General features: G+C 55.2%; 1 protein-coding gene across 4 annotated transcripts in view; it reads right to left on the bottom strand.

Moving 5' to 3' along the window:
• Positions 1–1,975: 1,975 nt before the first annotated feature.
• SIL1 (SIL1 nucleotide exchange factor) overlaps positions 1,976–11,789 on the bottom strand; it is a 92,497-nt gene continuing 82,683 nt past the window's right edge. For all 4 annotated transcript variants that reach the window (XM_088173916.1, XM_088173915.1, XM_014889617.2 and 1 more), the window contains 3 exons: positions 6,388–6,484; positions 4,075–4,239; positions 1,976–2,427 (listed from right to left, as the gene is read on the bottom strand). In XM_088173916.1, coding sequence (XP_088030042.1) covers positions 2,077–2,427; positions 4,075–4,239; positions 6,388–6,484 — 613 coding nt within the window. In that variant the 3' untranslated portion in view covers positions 1,976–2,076. The remainder of the gene's footprint in view (positions 2,428–4,074; positions 4,240–6,387; positions 6,485–11,789) is intronic.

Here is an 11,789-nt window from a genome sequence, read left to right as displayed (position 1 = left end):
CACATTAAATCCTCAGGAGATAAGTCTTATTCCAGATTTCAAGTGCTCTTAATTCAATTCCGCGGTGAATGGAGCCGCGTTGAATTGATGCCGCTTTAATTGTGTGTGAAGTTCCCGTGCCACGATTTAATGCCCGTTAATGAGCGCCTTCCCCACCCCGAGCTGTCCCTATTCCCTCCGCCTTTGGGATGTGTCAAAGAGGGGACAGGGACACCCCGAGCTGGCTCCAAACATCAAACACACAACTTGAGAAAGGATTGGGAGGGCTGAGTGCATTCAAAACCCCAACAAATGGGTGAGAAAAGGAAAAATCCATTAAGGGCCATCAGCTGCTGCAGTGCTGGAGGATGGGGAGTGTCCCAGGGTGGCACAGCCCGGTGTCTAAAGGGTGCCAGGATTTGGGGAGCTCAGGCTGAGCCAGCACAGCCCCCCTGGTGCTCCTGTGGGTGAAGGGGAAGGGGCAGGAGCTGCTCCTGGCTCTGTGACTCCAGCACTTAACACCTGACCCATCTTGAAGCTGGAGGAGTGGGGGGATCCTGTTGGCTCCAAAAAGAAGCTGGAAGTGCCCATCCCACCCCCCAGGCCTGCACTGGGATCCAGTGAAACCTTCCCAAGGTTTCCATCTGCCCCAGGACCCCCCACCCTGGAGCCCCTCCAGCCCTGCCTCGCTCTGTGCCTGGGGGAGGCTGCAGGAATTTGGGGGATTTGCAGAACAACAGGGCTGGCTGTCCCCTGTCCCTGTCCCCTGTCCCCTGTCCCTGTCCCTGTCCCTGTCCCTGCCAGGGGAGGCCCAGGCACCACTGCCCAGGACCTCACAGAGCCTCTGCCCTACAAGTGCCCTGCCAGGGCCCAGTGCCTCAGGAGCAGCTCTGCCAGGAAATTGATTTTTGCTCTCATTTTTTGGCCTCCTTTCAGTGCTCCACGTCCTTGGCTGTGTCACTCTGCTGATGTGTGGGAAACAGCCCAGGTGACCTCGCTGGGGACACGGGCACTTCCTGCTGCCATCCCAGGCACAGGGGCCATCCCAGGGCTGGCACTGAGTGGCACTGACCAGGAGCCACCACCTGCTCCCTCCTGAGCTGCCCTGGAAGCCCACGGGCACCCCCCAGCCCCAGGGCCAGCACAGGCGTCCCCTGCTCAAAAACTTGGCAGGTTTAAGATTTTTAGGAAGAACGAGTGAGGTTTTGGCTTTGGGGTTGGACAGGGAGGGCTGCTGGTGGTTTTCTCCCCTAAAGAGGTGTTAGGAAATCCCCACCTTAAATCCAGCTGTGACACAGTGACAAGGCCAGGCCTGAGAAATCCCTGTGCTGTTCCTCCCCAGTTCTGCTGGATCCCTGCTTCACCTGGCATCGCTCCAGAGGCTCAGGTTTCCAGCAGAAAAGCCCCTTCCCATGCTTGTCCTGGCTGTTTGTTACCATCAGATATGTCTGAATTTTTTCAAAACCTACAAAGCAAAGCCTTGGCAAGGCTGGCTGGGAAATGCGTTTCAGATAAAAATAGGAAAAAAAAAATTAATGCCAGCAAAACAGCCTGAAACCCCAAAAAGAGAAAGATCAAAAAACAATCAGTAGTTATAATTAGCCCTATTACTTACCAGTGACAAGTGACACACTGCACATGGGAGCCACAAATATTTGAGCACAAAGCCCAGTGGTTGCAGGGTCACAGGGGTGGATGGATCTGGTGGCATTTGTGCCACCACCCTGGTGGTGGCAGAGCCCTGCAAGGGTTGTGGGATGGAGGGGACCAGCTGGGCTCTGGGAGGCCTGGAGGGAGTGCAGGGATTCAAAAATCCCCTCCTGGGAGTGACACAAACACAGCCCCCCGTGGGAACACCACTTGTTCCCTTTCTGCAAATCCCAAATCCCCCCAGCTTGTTCCCTGCACTGCACACCTCTGTTTCTCCATGAAAACAAGACATTCACCACGCCCCAATGTATTTTAATAACCAAATTATTGGCACACAGTGCTGAGATCTCGTTTAGTCCAGCATTTTATTCCAAAGTTCACCTGCACTGGTACCATCCAAACTTGCTGTCACCCTGAATTCCCTGGAATTGGACTGCACCCGGGGCTTCACCTCAGTTCCTGGATGATGGTGTTGACAGAGCCCAGGAGCTCCCTGAAGTAGCCATCCTTGTCCCCCTCCCTCTGCTCCTGGGCCGCCAGCTCCTCGTACTCGCTGCGCAGGAGGCTCAGGGCGGTGTCCAGGGCACTGTCCCCCCTGTAGTGCTCCCTGCAGAACGCCACCAGCACCCCCACCAGCTTGAGCACCTTCTCCCGGGTGTCGTGCTCGGGCATGGCCAGCAGATTGGGCACCAGGGCACACCAGCCCTGCTCCACCACGGCCGGCACCAGCCTGACCTGCTGGTACTGCTGCATTTTCTCCTCCATCTGCTCTCCGTGCTGGGAGTCCTCAAGCAGCATCTGTGGGAAGTGGTGGAGCACAGATTAATGTCCCTGTCAGAGAGGAGCTGCTCCCAGGAGGTGACACGGTAGAGGAGGGTGTGTGTCCTGAACCACCTGCCATGAACAGGGATTTGCCACGGAACACCAAACCGAGGTTGTGTCCTGACTCCCTGGCCACAGGGGCTGTTTGTCCACCCTGGAAAACTCCCAGGGCTGGGGGTTTCTGTGTCACACGGCCTGGGAGGGGACTCAGGGGCAGGAAGCTCAGCAGGACTCGTCAAGTCTCTGCTCTGATGCTTTTTGCTGCTGACGTGTGCCCGCAGCACCTAAAGAACATCATCACTGCTCCTCCCAGAGACGGGGGTCTCTGGTCACAGCCAGAGATCTGATCCACAGCCAGGAAAGCCCAGTACTGAGATTCTGCAGGGGCTGCATCCCTGACAGAGAGAGGGACCAGCCCAGAGCAGCAGCAGGGCCAGGGGGATGAGGGAAACTCCCCCCACATCCCCCTGTGAGCCCTTTGGGGTTCTGGTGGTGGAGAGGCTTTGATAGCGTGAAATTTCCAGACTCGGACATGGAAGGACAACACCAAGGAGACCTCCCCTCTCCTGGTCCTCTTGCCTGCTGAAGTGCGGGCAGGATTTGGGGTGAAAAGGAAGGAACGTGGCTGGAGGAGCTGTTCAGAGCCCCAGGGACTCCTGTTTACACTGAGAGCTGCCAGGTTGGTTTATGGTTCCAACCCAGCCCATCCCAAACCTGCCACCCCAGCTCAGAGCAGCCCCCCAACACCCAGGGTACAGCATTCCCAATCCAAAGAGTAGCTAAAAATGGTTGTTTTAACATAAACCCGAGAATCTGCCAGGCTGTGCCCGCCCCAGACCCACAGAGGCAGGAACAGATGGGGCTGCCAAAGGGAAAGGGGCAGCAGGATCAAACGGGAATGCTTGGAGTCAAAACGCCCTCGTCTGCTCCTTTCCCACAGAGCTGACAGGATCATGTTAGAGTCAGCACCTGATAAGATTTCAGACCTGCTAAAATAATTTGCACCTTTACAAAGTCTCCTGGAAAATAACTGATTTAACAGAGAGGTGCTGCTCTGCCGTGCCTGCAACCCAGGTATTAGAGCAGCCATAATCCGCAGGGCAAATTGGCCATAAACCGAGCCAGAGTGGATTTAATTCCCATTCTCTGGAGTCAGGGAAACGCACAGGCTGAACAACAAGCCATGGCAAGGAAAGACAGGCTTTAAACTGACACTTACAGCAGTAATCCAGGGTATTTGAAAATAAAACACAGAACGTGGCGGGCTGGGCTCCAGCGAGGGACGTGCAGCAGGCAAAGGGCTCTCTGGCAGGCAGGGACACAGCAGTGCTGGCCTGTCCCCTGGCCTTGGGGGACACCACAGCCCAGGGCCAGCATTTCCTACTCGTGGCCTTGGGTGTCCTGCTGTTGGAACACCCTTGGGAGGAAATGGTGGCAGTGGCTTGAAGGCAAACAAAGGTTTCAGCTCCTCTGGGCTCCACCAGCACTCTGGTGTTGGCCAAGGGGCTGAGGGGACTCATCCTCATTGCTGCTGGGCTGGCTCCTCCTCATCCTCGTCCTGTGAGGATGTTCAGGCCTGGCTGGCTCTGGGGGCAAGGGGGGCAGTGCCACCCCAGCTCTCACCTTCTCCATGATGAGGTCGTAGAGCAGCGTCACCACCCGGACACGGAGCAGCTCCATCCCCTGGTGCCTGAAGAGGCTCCTGAGCACCTGCAGCCCTCCCAGCTTGAGGAACTGCTGCTGGGCATAGGGGAAGTGCCTCAGCATGGAGGACAGAGCAAACAGAGCCTGGGGGAGACACAGAGGGCGATCATGTGGCACGGCCCCTCTTGATGGCAGCCCTTGGGGACAGCAGAAACAGCTCCAGCCCCTCTGTGCAGAGCTCCGTGGGAAATCTCATCCCAGCCTCTCCTTGCTGAGGGACACCTCCAGCAGTCCTGGTTGCAATCCCAATCCTCCCCAGCTCTGTCAGGCTGCCAAATCTTGGGTACATCCATCCAAACCCCAGTCTGGGCTGCCACTGAGGGCCAGCTGACCCAACAACATCACTTCTCCCTGTGAGGCACACACAGACACAGAGCCCAGCCATGGGATGGGGTGAGGAGTGTCCAGCACAGCAGAGCCTGATCCCTGTGGGGTGATTTGGATGCTGGGGGTGATGTCCCCATAGCTCCACAGCCAGAGGACATTGCCATGATGTCCCCAGCCCCACACAGGCCATGTCAGGGTTCCCCACAGACAGAGGACATTGCCATGATGTCCCCAGCCCCACAGTGGCCATGTCAGGGTTCCCCATAGCCAGAGGACACTGCCATGATGTCCCCAGCCCCACACAGGCCATGCCAGGGTTTCCCACAGACAGAGGACATTGCCATGATGTCCCCAGCCCCACACAGGCCATGTCAGGGTTCCCCACAGACAGAGGACAATGCCATGATGTCCCCAGCCCCACACAGGCCATGCCAGGGTGCAGTCTCACATCCCCACAGCCAGAGCCCAGCACCCAGCAGTGCCCAGGCCCTTGGCATGGAGCTGAGAAGACCATGAGGGGCCATGGCAGCCCAGCCCAGCCCTGTCAGGCTGGCTGGCTGTGACAGTGACAGCCGTGGTGGCACAGGGAGGGCCCGGGGCAGGGGACACGCTCCTCACACGGGGCCTGGCCAGCACAGATCCGAGCTGACAGCCATGTCCTGCCCGCCCCCGCTTGTTTCTATTTCCCATTTTCCGCCCTGCTGCTGGTGAATTGGAGATGCTGCTGTCTCCCTTTCCAGTCGTAGGCCAGAGGATGGCAGAGGCAAGAAATGCACTTTTGGCCTCGCTGCCGTGCAGGGCTGGGAGCACTGGGGTGGAAAAACCATCGGAGCCAGAGCCCGGGGCTGTGCAGGGCCTTGGGATCCAGTCTGGGCACACAGGACACTGGAACTGGGAATTAAAACCTCTGGAAAGAGGGTTCAGCCTTGCAGGGTCTCGTGCAGCTGTGTGGACAATGCTGAGCCCACCCCTCTCATTTCTGCAAGGGCCATGCACTCAGCTTCACTGGGAAGAATGACTGTGGTTCACAGTGATGCTGTGAGAGCCCTGCATGCCCAGCCAGCCCTCCCCACCCCAAAAGCAGCTCTGGGTTGAGCCACAGGCACTCCTGGGAGGAGTTTCTGAGTGTGGAGCATCTCCTGGCATCTCCTCACATCCACGGCCAAATGCAATGGGGTTCCACAGCCTCTCCTGTGCCTTTCACTTGCTGGAGGGCTCTTACCAGGGTCCAAGGGTATTATTTTATTATAATTTTGGGGGCTTCTTGTGGGAGAGCCAGTGGTCCCCCCACCCTGCTGGACCCCTCCTGCAGGAGGTTCCTGTGGAGGAAACAGGGCTGGGGGTTTGGGAGCAGGCAGGTGATGTTACAGAGGTGGCATCACACACTGAAATGAGGGTAATGGGATCTCATGCTCCAGGGAATAGAGCAGGGAGGGAGGCAGAGAGGCAGGGAGGGGGCGAGGCAGCCCCCAGCCCGATGGACAGCGCTGCACATTTGCCTGGGGGCTCTTGGTGCTGCTCCTTGCTCCAAAGCCTCTGCCAAAGGCAGGACACGGGGCTGGCTGCAGCAATTAGCTCCTCCAAACGTCAGCTCCCGTGTTTGTCAGCCTGTGATGGCTGTGCTGCCATGGGGACCCTCAGCTGTGCCCCCCAGGAGCTGGGGCACTGTGCCCTGTCCCCACGGGCTGGCAGAGCCACCGTGTGTGCCACTGCTGGCATTGAGCCAGGGGAGCGTGGGCTCCAGCAGTGCTGCTGGGGTGGTCTGGTACCCAGGACCCCCCTCCTGCAGCCCGGGGAGCGAAGTGGGGAGCAGTGGGGGTCCCACAGTGCCCAGATGTCCGTGATGTCCTGAGGGTGTTCACACGGAGCTCAGCACAAACCCAGCTCTGTAGCCCCACTCCTCACCTTCTTCCTGACAGCCAGGGGTTGTTCTGTGGCCAGGATAACCAGGAGCTTCTGCAGGGCACCCCCCTCGATGGCTTCGATCTGCACTTTGGGGTTGCTGCAGGGGTGAAAGCAAAAGGCAGGTCACCAACAGAGAGGGGCAGGGCAAGCTGAGAGGGACCCTGGGCAGCGCTGGGCTGGCAGCAGGAGCAGGACAGCGACTGTCCCCTGTGCTGGCACTGCTGGGGGACCTCGAGGGCTGTGTCCTGCTCTGGACCCTCATGGCAAGGAGGGCATTGAGGGGCTGGGATGGAGCTGGGGAGGGGCTGGAACACCAGGAGAGGCTGAGGGAGCTGGGAAAGGGACTCAGATGGAGAAAAGGAGGCTCTCATTCATCTCCAGCCAAACCTGCAGCCACAGCCACGGCCCCAACAGCACGTGTTCCAAAAATCGGATCCCATTTCACACGGAAGCCCCTCTGGGCAATGGAGACCAGACAAAGTGCAGAAGCAGCTCTCAGGAAGGCACTTTGCTGAGCAGCAGTGCACTGGAAGGACAATCCCCTGGGCTGGACACCTCCTGGTGCCATGCAAGGAAAAAGGCACATTTGGGACATCCAAGCTCTTTTGTCACATCTCTCTAAAATAAATAATAAAAACTCTTACAGCAAGAGACACAACTGAGAAATTGGTATGCTTTTAATGCTTGGCTGGTCACCTGGAGGATTTGATCTAATTAAAATCTCTGAACCATGGAGCTCTTGCCAAGGAGCAGCTCCGGAGGTGAGGGAGCCTTCCTGGCTCCTCAATGCTCCTGTTGCTCTGTCTCTGCTATCAATGGTCCTGGCTTCAAGCTAACAAAAAAGCTCGTTTGAAGGTTTGGAAAACTCAGCAGAGATCTGTACAAATTACACTGTCAAGGCCAGGGAAAAGCAGCCTGAAGAAAATAAACACAATGAGGCAGACTGTGGAGCGCTCGCACGGGAAATTCAACCGTGCTAATCTGCTCATGGAGACAGGATGGTGGCACCTGCCACAAAAGTCACTGAAATGGCAGTCTGAGGCTGGGCCAGCCTGTGGTGACATCCCATCATGCTGCAGTGCTGGCACAGATTGGGGTGTGCTGCACTGATGAGGTTCACCAGCCCCTATCCACAGGCTGCAGGGACTCAGCACAAGCCTCTTCCCAAAATGCACACAAATTCCCTGTGTGCTAAACAGCCCCAGTTTGCTCTGGGGGGGGGCCCAGCCTGGCTGTGGGGGTCACAGCACAGCCCCTCCAGATGTGCACAGCTGTGCTCCTGGTGCCTCCCAGCCCTGCTGCCCACATTCTGTGCCATTGTCACTGGCAATGGAAGCACTTCCCACTTTGCAGACGAAGGAGTTTGTGAAGAGGGCTCTCTGCTGAGAGATATCCTTGTTCCACTCCTTGTTCCACTCCCCCTAGGCCAAGCCCAAGTGCACAAATTTAGGAGAGACTTCTGGAAGTTTTTGCAGTCTGCACATGAGATGGGTGTGGGAAGACTGAAAAGCAGCAACACAGCCCCGAGGCGACAGCAGCTCTGGAGTTAGGTGGGAACTTACAATAAGGCAGCAAAATTAGATTTAAATTAAAAAAAAAAAAAAAAAAAAAAAGAAAGAAAGCAAACCAAGTGGTGTGGAGGGACCTGGGGACTTGGAGGCACAGAGCAGGGCAGGCAGGCAAATGCCCTCATCTCTACTGCTCTGACAAGGACACACACACAGAATATTTATTTGGTGGCCTGCTTGTTGCAGAAACTGCTTGAGACCTTGGGACAGAAAGGATGACCTCCTCTCCTGGGCATCCTGCTGAAGCCAGGTGGGGAAGGAGCAGGCAGGGAGTGGGATGGAGGGGCTGCCCTGCCCGGCTGCTGGCACAGCTCCTCCTGCCCTGGCACCTCCCCAGCCACGGGGAGCGGGGCTGCAGAGCTGAGCTCTGATGAAAGCCCCGGTGCTGGAGCAAAGGAATGATAATCACCGGGCTAGACGGGGCTTAATGGGGCTCAGCCCAGACCCAGAGCTCTGCGGGGCCGCCTGGGAAATCAAAGCCAGGGATCAAAGTCTGTAAGTCTGTGAAACGGCCTAAAAAATTTAGTGTAGTCTATTTAGCTTGTGCTGTAACCTGAGGATCAGAACCAGGCAGCGTCTCTTACCTTGCCCTCCCCCCCGCCCTTTCCCTTCCCCTCTCTGGTTTTCGGTCCAAAATCTGTTAATGGAGAAAACAAGAGCGAACCAACAGGATTGAAATGTGCCCTGTGTGACTCCTGGGGCTCCCAAAGCCTCACACCTGGGTCACAGTTTGACAGGCAATGGAAAAGGTCATTTTCGTGAGCCCTGGAAACAAAGCAACACAACCAGGGTCACACTTGAAAAGGCCAATGACTTCTTCATCCTGCTCGGTGTTTGGAGGATTTCTGACAGCTCTTGTAAGCAAATTCATGTTAAAATTATTTGACAAATAATAGATAGAGAGATAAAACAGATCATTACGGTGTCAGTAATTCCAGCCTGAAGTAGAGCTGTAAATCTGAGACTCTGAACAAGGGCAGAAGAGAGAGGCAGGGTGATCAGCAGCTCGTTAATACTTGCACGACTGAATTTCACATTGCAGGTTTAGGAATTAAAAAAAAACCCAAAAAACAAAATAAAAGCATTAAAACAGTTCAAGTGAGAAGGGACACATAAGGAGAACAGTTTCCTCCTGCACTCCAAGCTCTGGCCATGAACTATCCCTGTGGGAAATGACCATGGAGCAGCTGCAGTGAGCCAGATGGCTCTGAACCCGTGACTTCCCAGGTATCCACATCTCCTCCCAAACTTCCTGCCTTCCTTCTCCAGAGGACAATAACTGGGCCAACTCGATATCAGCAGCCCTGCAGCCTCCCCTCCCTCCAAAATGACCCCCTGGCTCTGCTACTTGAGCACAGGGTGGGTGAATCCTTCACAAAACACTCATTTCACTGAGGCTTTCCACAGTCCCAAGCTATGGAAAAGGACATTTGCATGCACAATATGAGATACAGGATAATAATAAAATAATCCCAATGGCACCAAGGCTGCCTGTGACTATTGGAGGGAGAAGGAGGAGGGATGAAGCACAGTCACCCCCAAAACCTCCCCCAAAGAGCTGCATGCAGCAGAACTGGCCTAAAAATCCTCTTCTCCAAGCACCAGCTCAGACCTGAGTTTATCACAGACAAAGGCCTTCAGAGCTACGACTTAAGGAGATTAAAAACCACCCAGAAAAATGGAGCCCTAAGTAGTTACACCGATCAAAATACAGCAGAGAAGAAAGCAGAGGTGAGGGGGGAAAACCTGACAAAAGGAAAACCGGGTTTCAATAGGCAACACAATACAACAATTTCATATGAAAGATGTGAAGCATGAAAGCGACGTTAGATGTTGAAAAGCCCAGAATATAGGAGAGATATAAAAAAAAAATCCCCAAGAAGATGAAAATCTCCACTTCAATGCAATGCTGCCTTCTCACTTTCTGCCAAGCCAGGCTCTGGCTGCCGTGGCAGGGGAGCAGCAGCGTCCCTGGGAGAGCTGCTGTGACATCCTGGATTACAGGGACACAGCACGGCCTCTAATGAGCAATTAGGTTATGGAGTATTTGTTGCTAAGAGGAGAACGGAACTGCAGAGAATAAATTGGAGCTGAGTACGTGGCTCTGTGGTTCTGATGGGCTGATACTCAAACCTGGGAGTGTGAACCATGCCAGAGAGGCAGGAACAGCGTGGAAGGCACCTGGGGCAACCATGGCTTGGCTTCCAACCATGTATGTGTGTCCCAGACAGGAAGAGGTGAGCTCCTCCAGCATCCCCTCTGAAAGCAGGAGGGCTGTGACATCCCATCAGAGAGCCCCAGGCTCCCTGGGGACACAGTGACATCGGGGTTAACTGGGAGCACAGCTCCCAGCCACACCATGGAAGTGGGAATTACCTCGTCCTGGCCCTTGGCAGTCACAACAGTGAGCTGGAAATGCAGGGCTTGGTGTGCCCAGGAGCCACTGGGAGCCCTGCAGGGAGGAAACCCAGCTCACCTGAGCCCAGGCTGGGCTTAATTTAGTGTTTTAGAACAGGAAAAAACCCGAGGAGCTGCGGTGCCCTAACGCAGCGTAACAGATGGATAATTCGATTTACGCTAAGAGCTGTAAAAGTAATTAAATAAAAATACAGAATAACAAATCTGCTGCAGCAAGACACCTCGAAGGGCTGCAGAAAGCCCCTGCAGCCGGGACCCAGAATTCCAGGTGTGGGATGCAGGAGCTGGGGCATTGTGTGAGTCAGCAGAATGAAGGAGCTGCCCAAAGCACGGAGGAAGCAATGGGAACACAAGGACTGAGTCCCCTCCTCTTCCTCACCTCTCTAGGGAGCAGAGCAGAGTGAATACCAACTCTGGCAGTAAAATCTCAGGTGCCAGAACAAAACCAATCACACCAGATTGTTCTGCTGAACACACACAAACAACAAACTGACTGGCTCTATTTATAGCTGGAGGAAAAAAAACGCTCCCACGAAAACAGGAGATCACACAAAGCCCCAAAGCCAGCCCAGGCAGGAATCTCACTGCCCCAGCAGGACACCCCCAGAGCCCTTCTTTCCTCCTGAGCCTTGCCTTTGCCAGCTCTGAGCTGGATTTCAGTGCCAGCACGAACCCCTGGCTCCAAGGACAGCACTGAGCTGCTCCAGGGGGGAACTGCACCTGGACCAGGGCAGCTTCAAGAGCCCGAGATGACAGCTCAGCTCCTGTGGGTTTAATCAACAGCCCACAGATTATTTCATGAGAAAATGCAAAGTTTGGGGATTTTCAGATGATTGCCATCCCCATGTCGGCGCCCTCAAGGTCAGCCTGACTTCTCTGTTCTGATGGTGAAGGATGTGCAGGCCACTCTGGGGGTTTGTCACCCCTCTGGGACACAAGGGCTGGCCTGGGTGACTCGTGTCCCACCTGCAGTGGTCACAAGAACGGCCTGAGCTCTCTTCCAGCTCAGCCTGGTGAACGATTGATCCTTCCAGGTAGGTACAGGCAAGTGCTCCACAGAGCACAGGGAAAGGCATCCCAGGAAATCCCCCCAGTGCTCAATCACCCAAACGGATGCTTTGTTTCTGAGGGTAAATCAACCTTATGGCTCTGTGTGCCACACTTACAAAACACTCCCCAGGGATTCCTGAAAGCCTGGTATTTACTGTAGGTCAGACACGGATCGGTGCCGAGGGATGGGCTGTGTTTCATCAGGAGCTACATTAATAAAAACGAGTGTGAGCACAACTTATTTATTTCTGTGCTGTTTCAGCCAGAGCCCGCAAAAACCGCGTGGATTCCTTTTTTTTTTTTTAAAATCCCAACACGGCAAGGAACGAGAAGAATAGTGCAGGATTAATAGCACGGCTCCGAGCT

The sequence above is a fragment of the Sturnus vulgaris genome, chromosome 15 (genome assembly GCF_052056855.1).
Source record: "Sturnus vulgaris isolate bStuVul1 chromosome 15, bStuVul1.hap1, whole genome shotgun sequence".
Classification (NCBI taxonomy): Eukaryota; Metazoa; Chordata; class Aves; order Passeriformes; family Sturnidae; genus Sturnus; species Sturnus vulgaris.
This window is presented reverse-complemented; position numbering and strand designations above follow the sequence as displayed.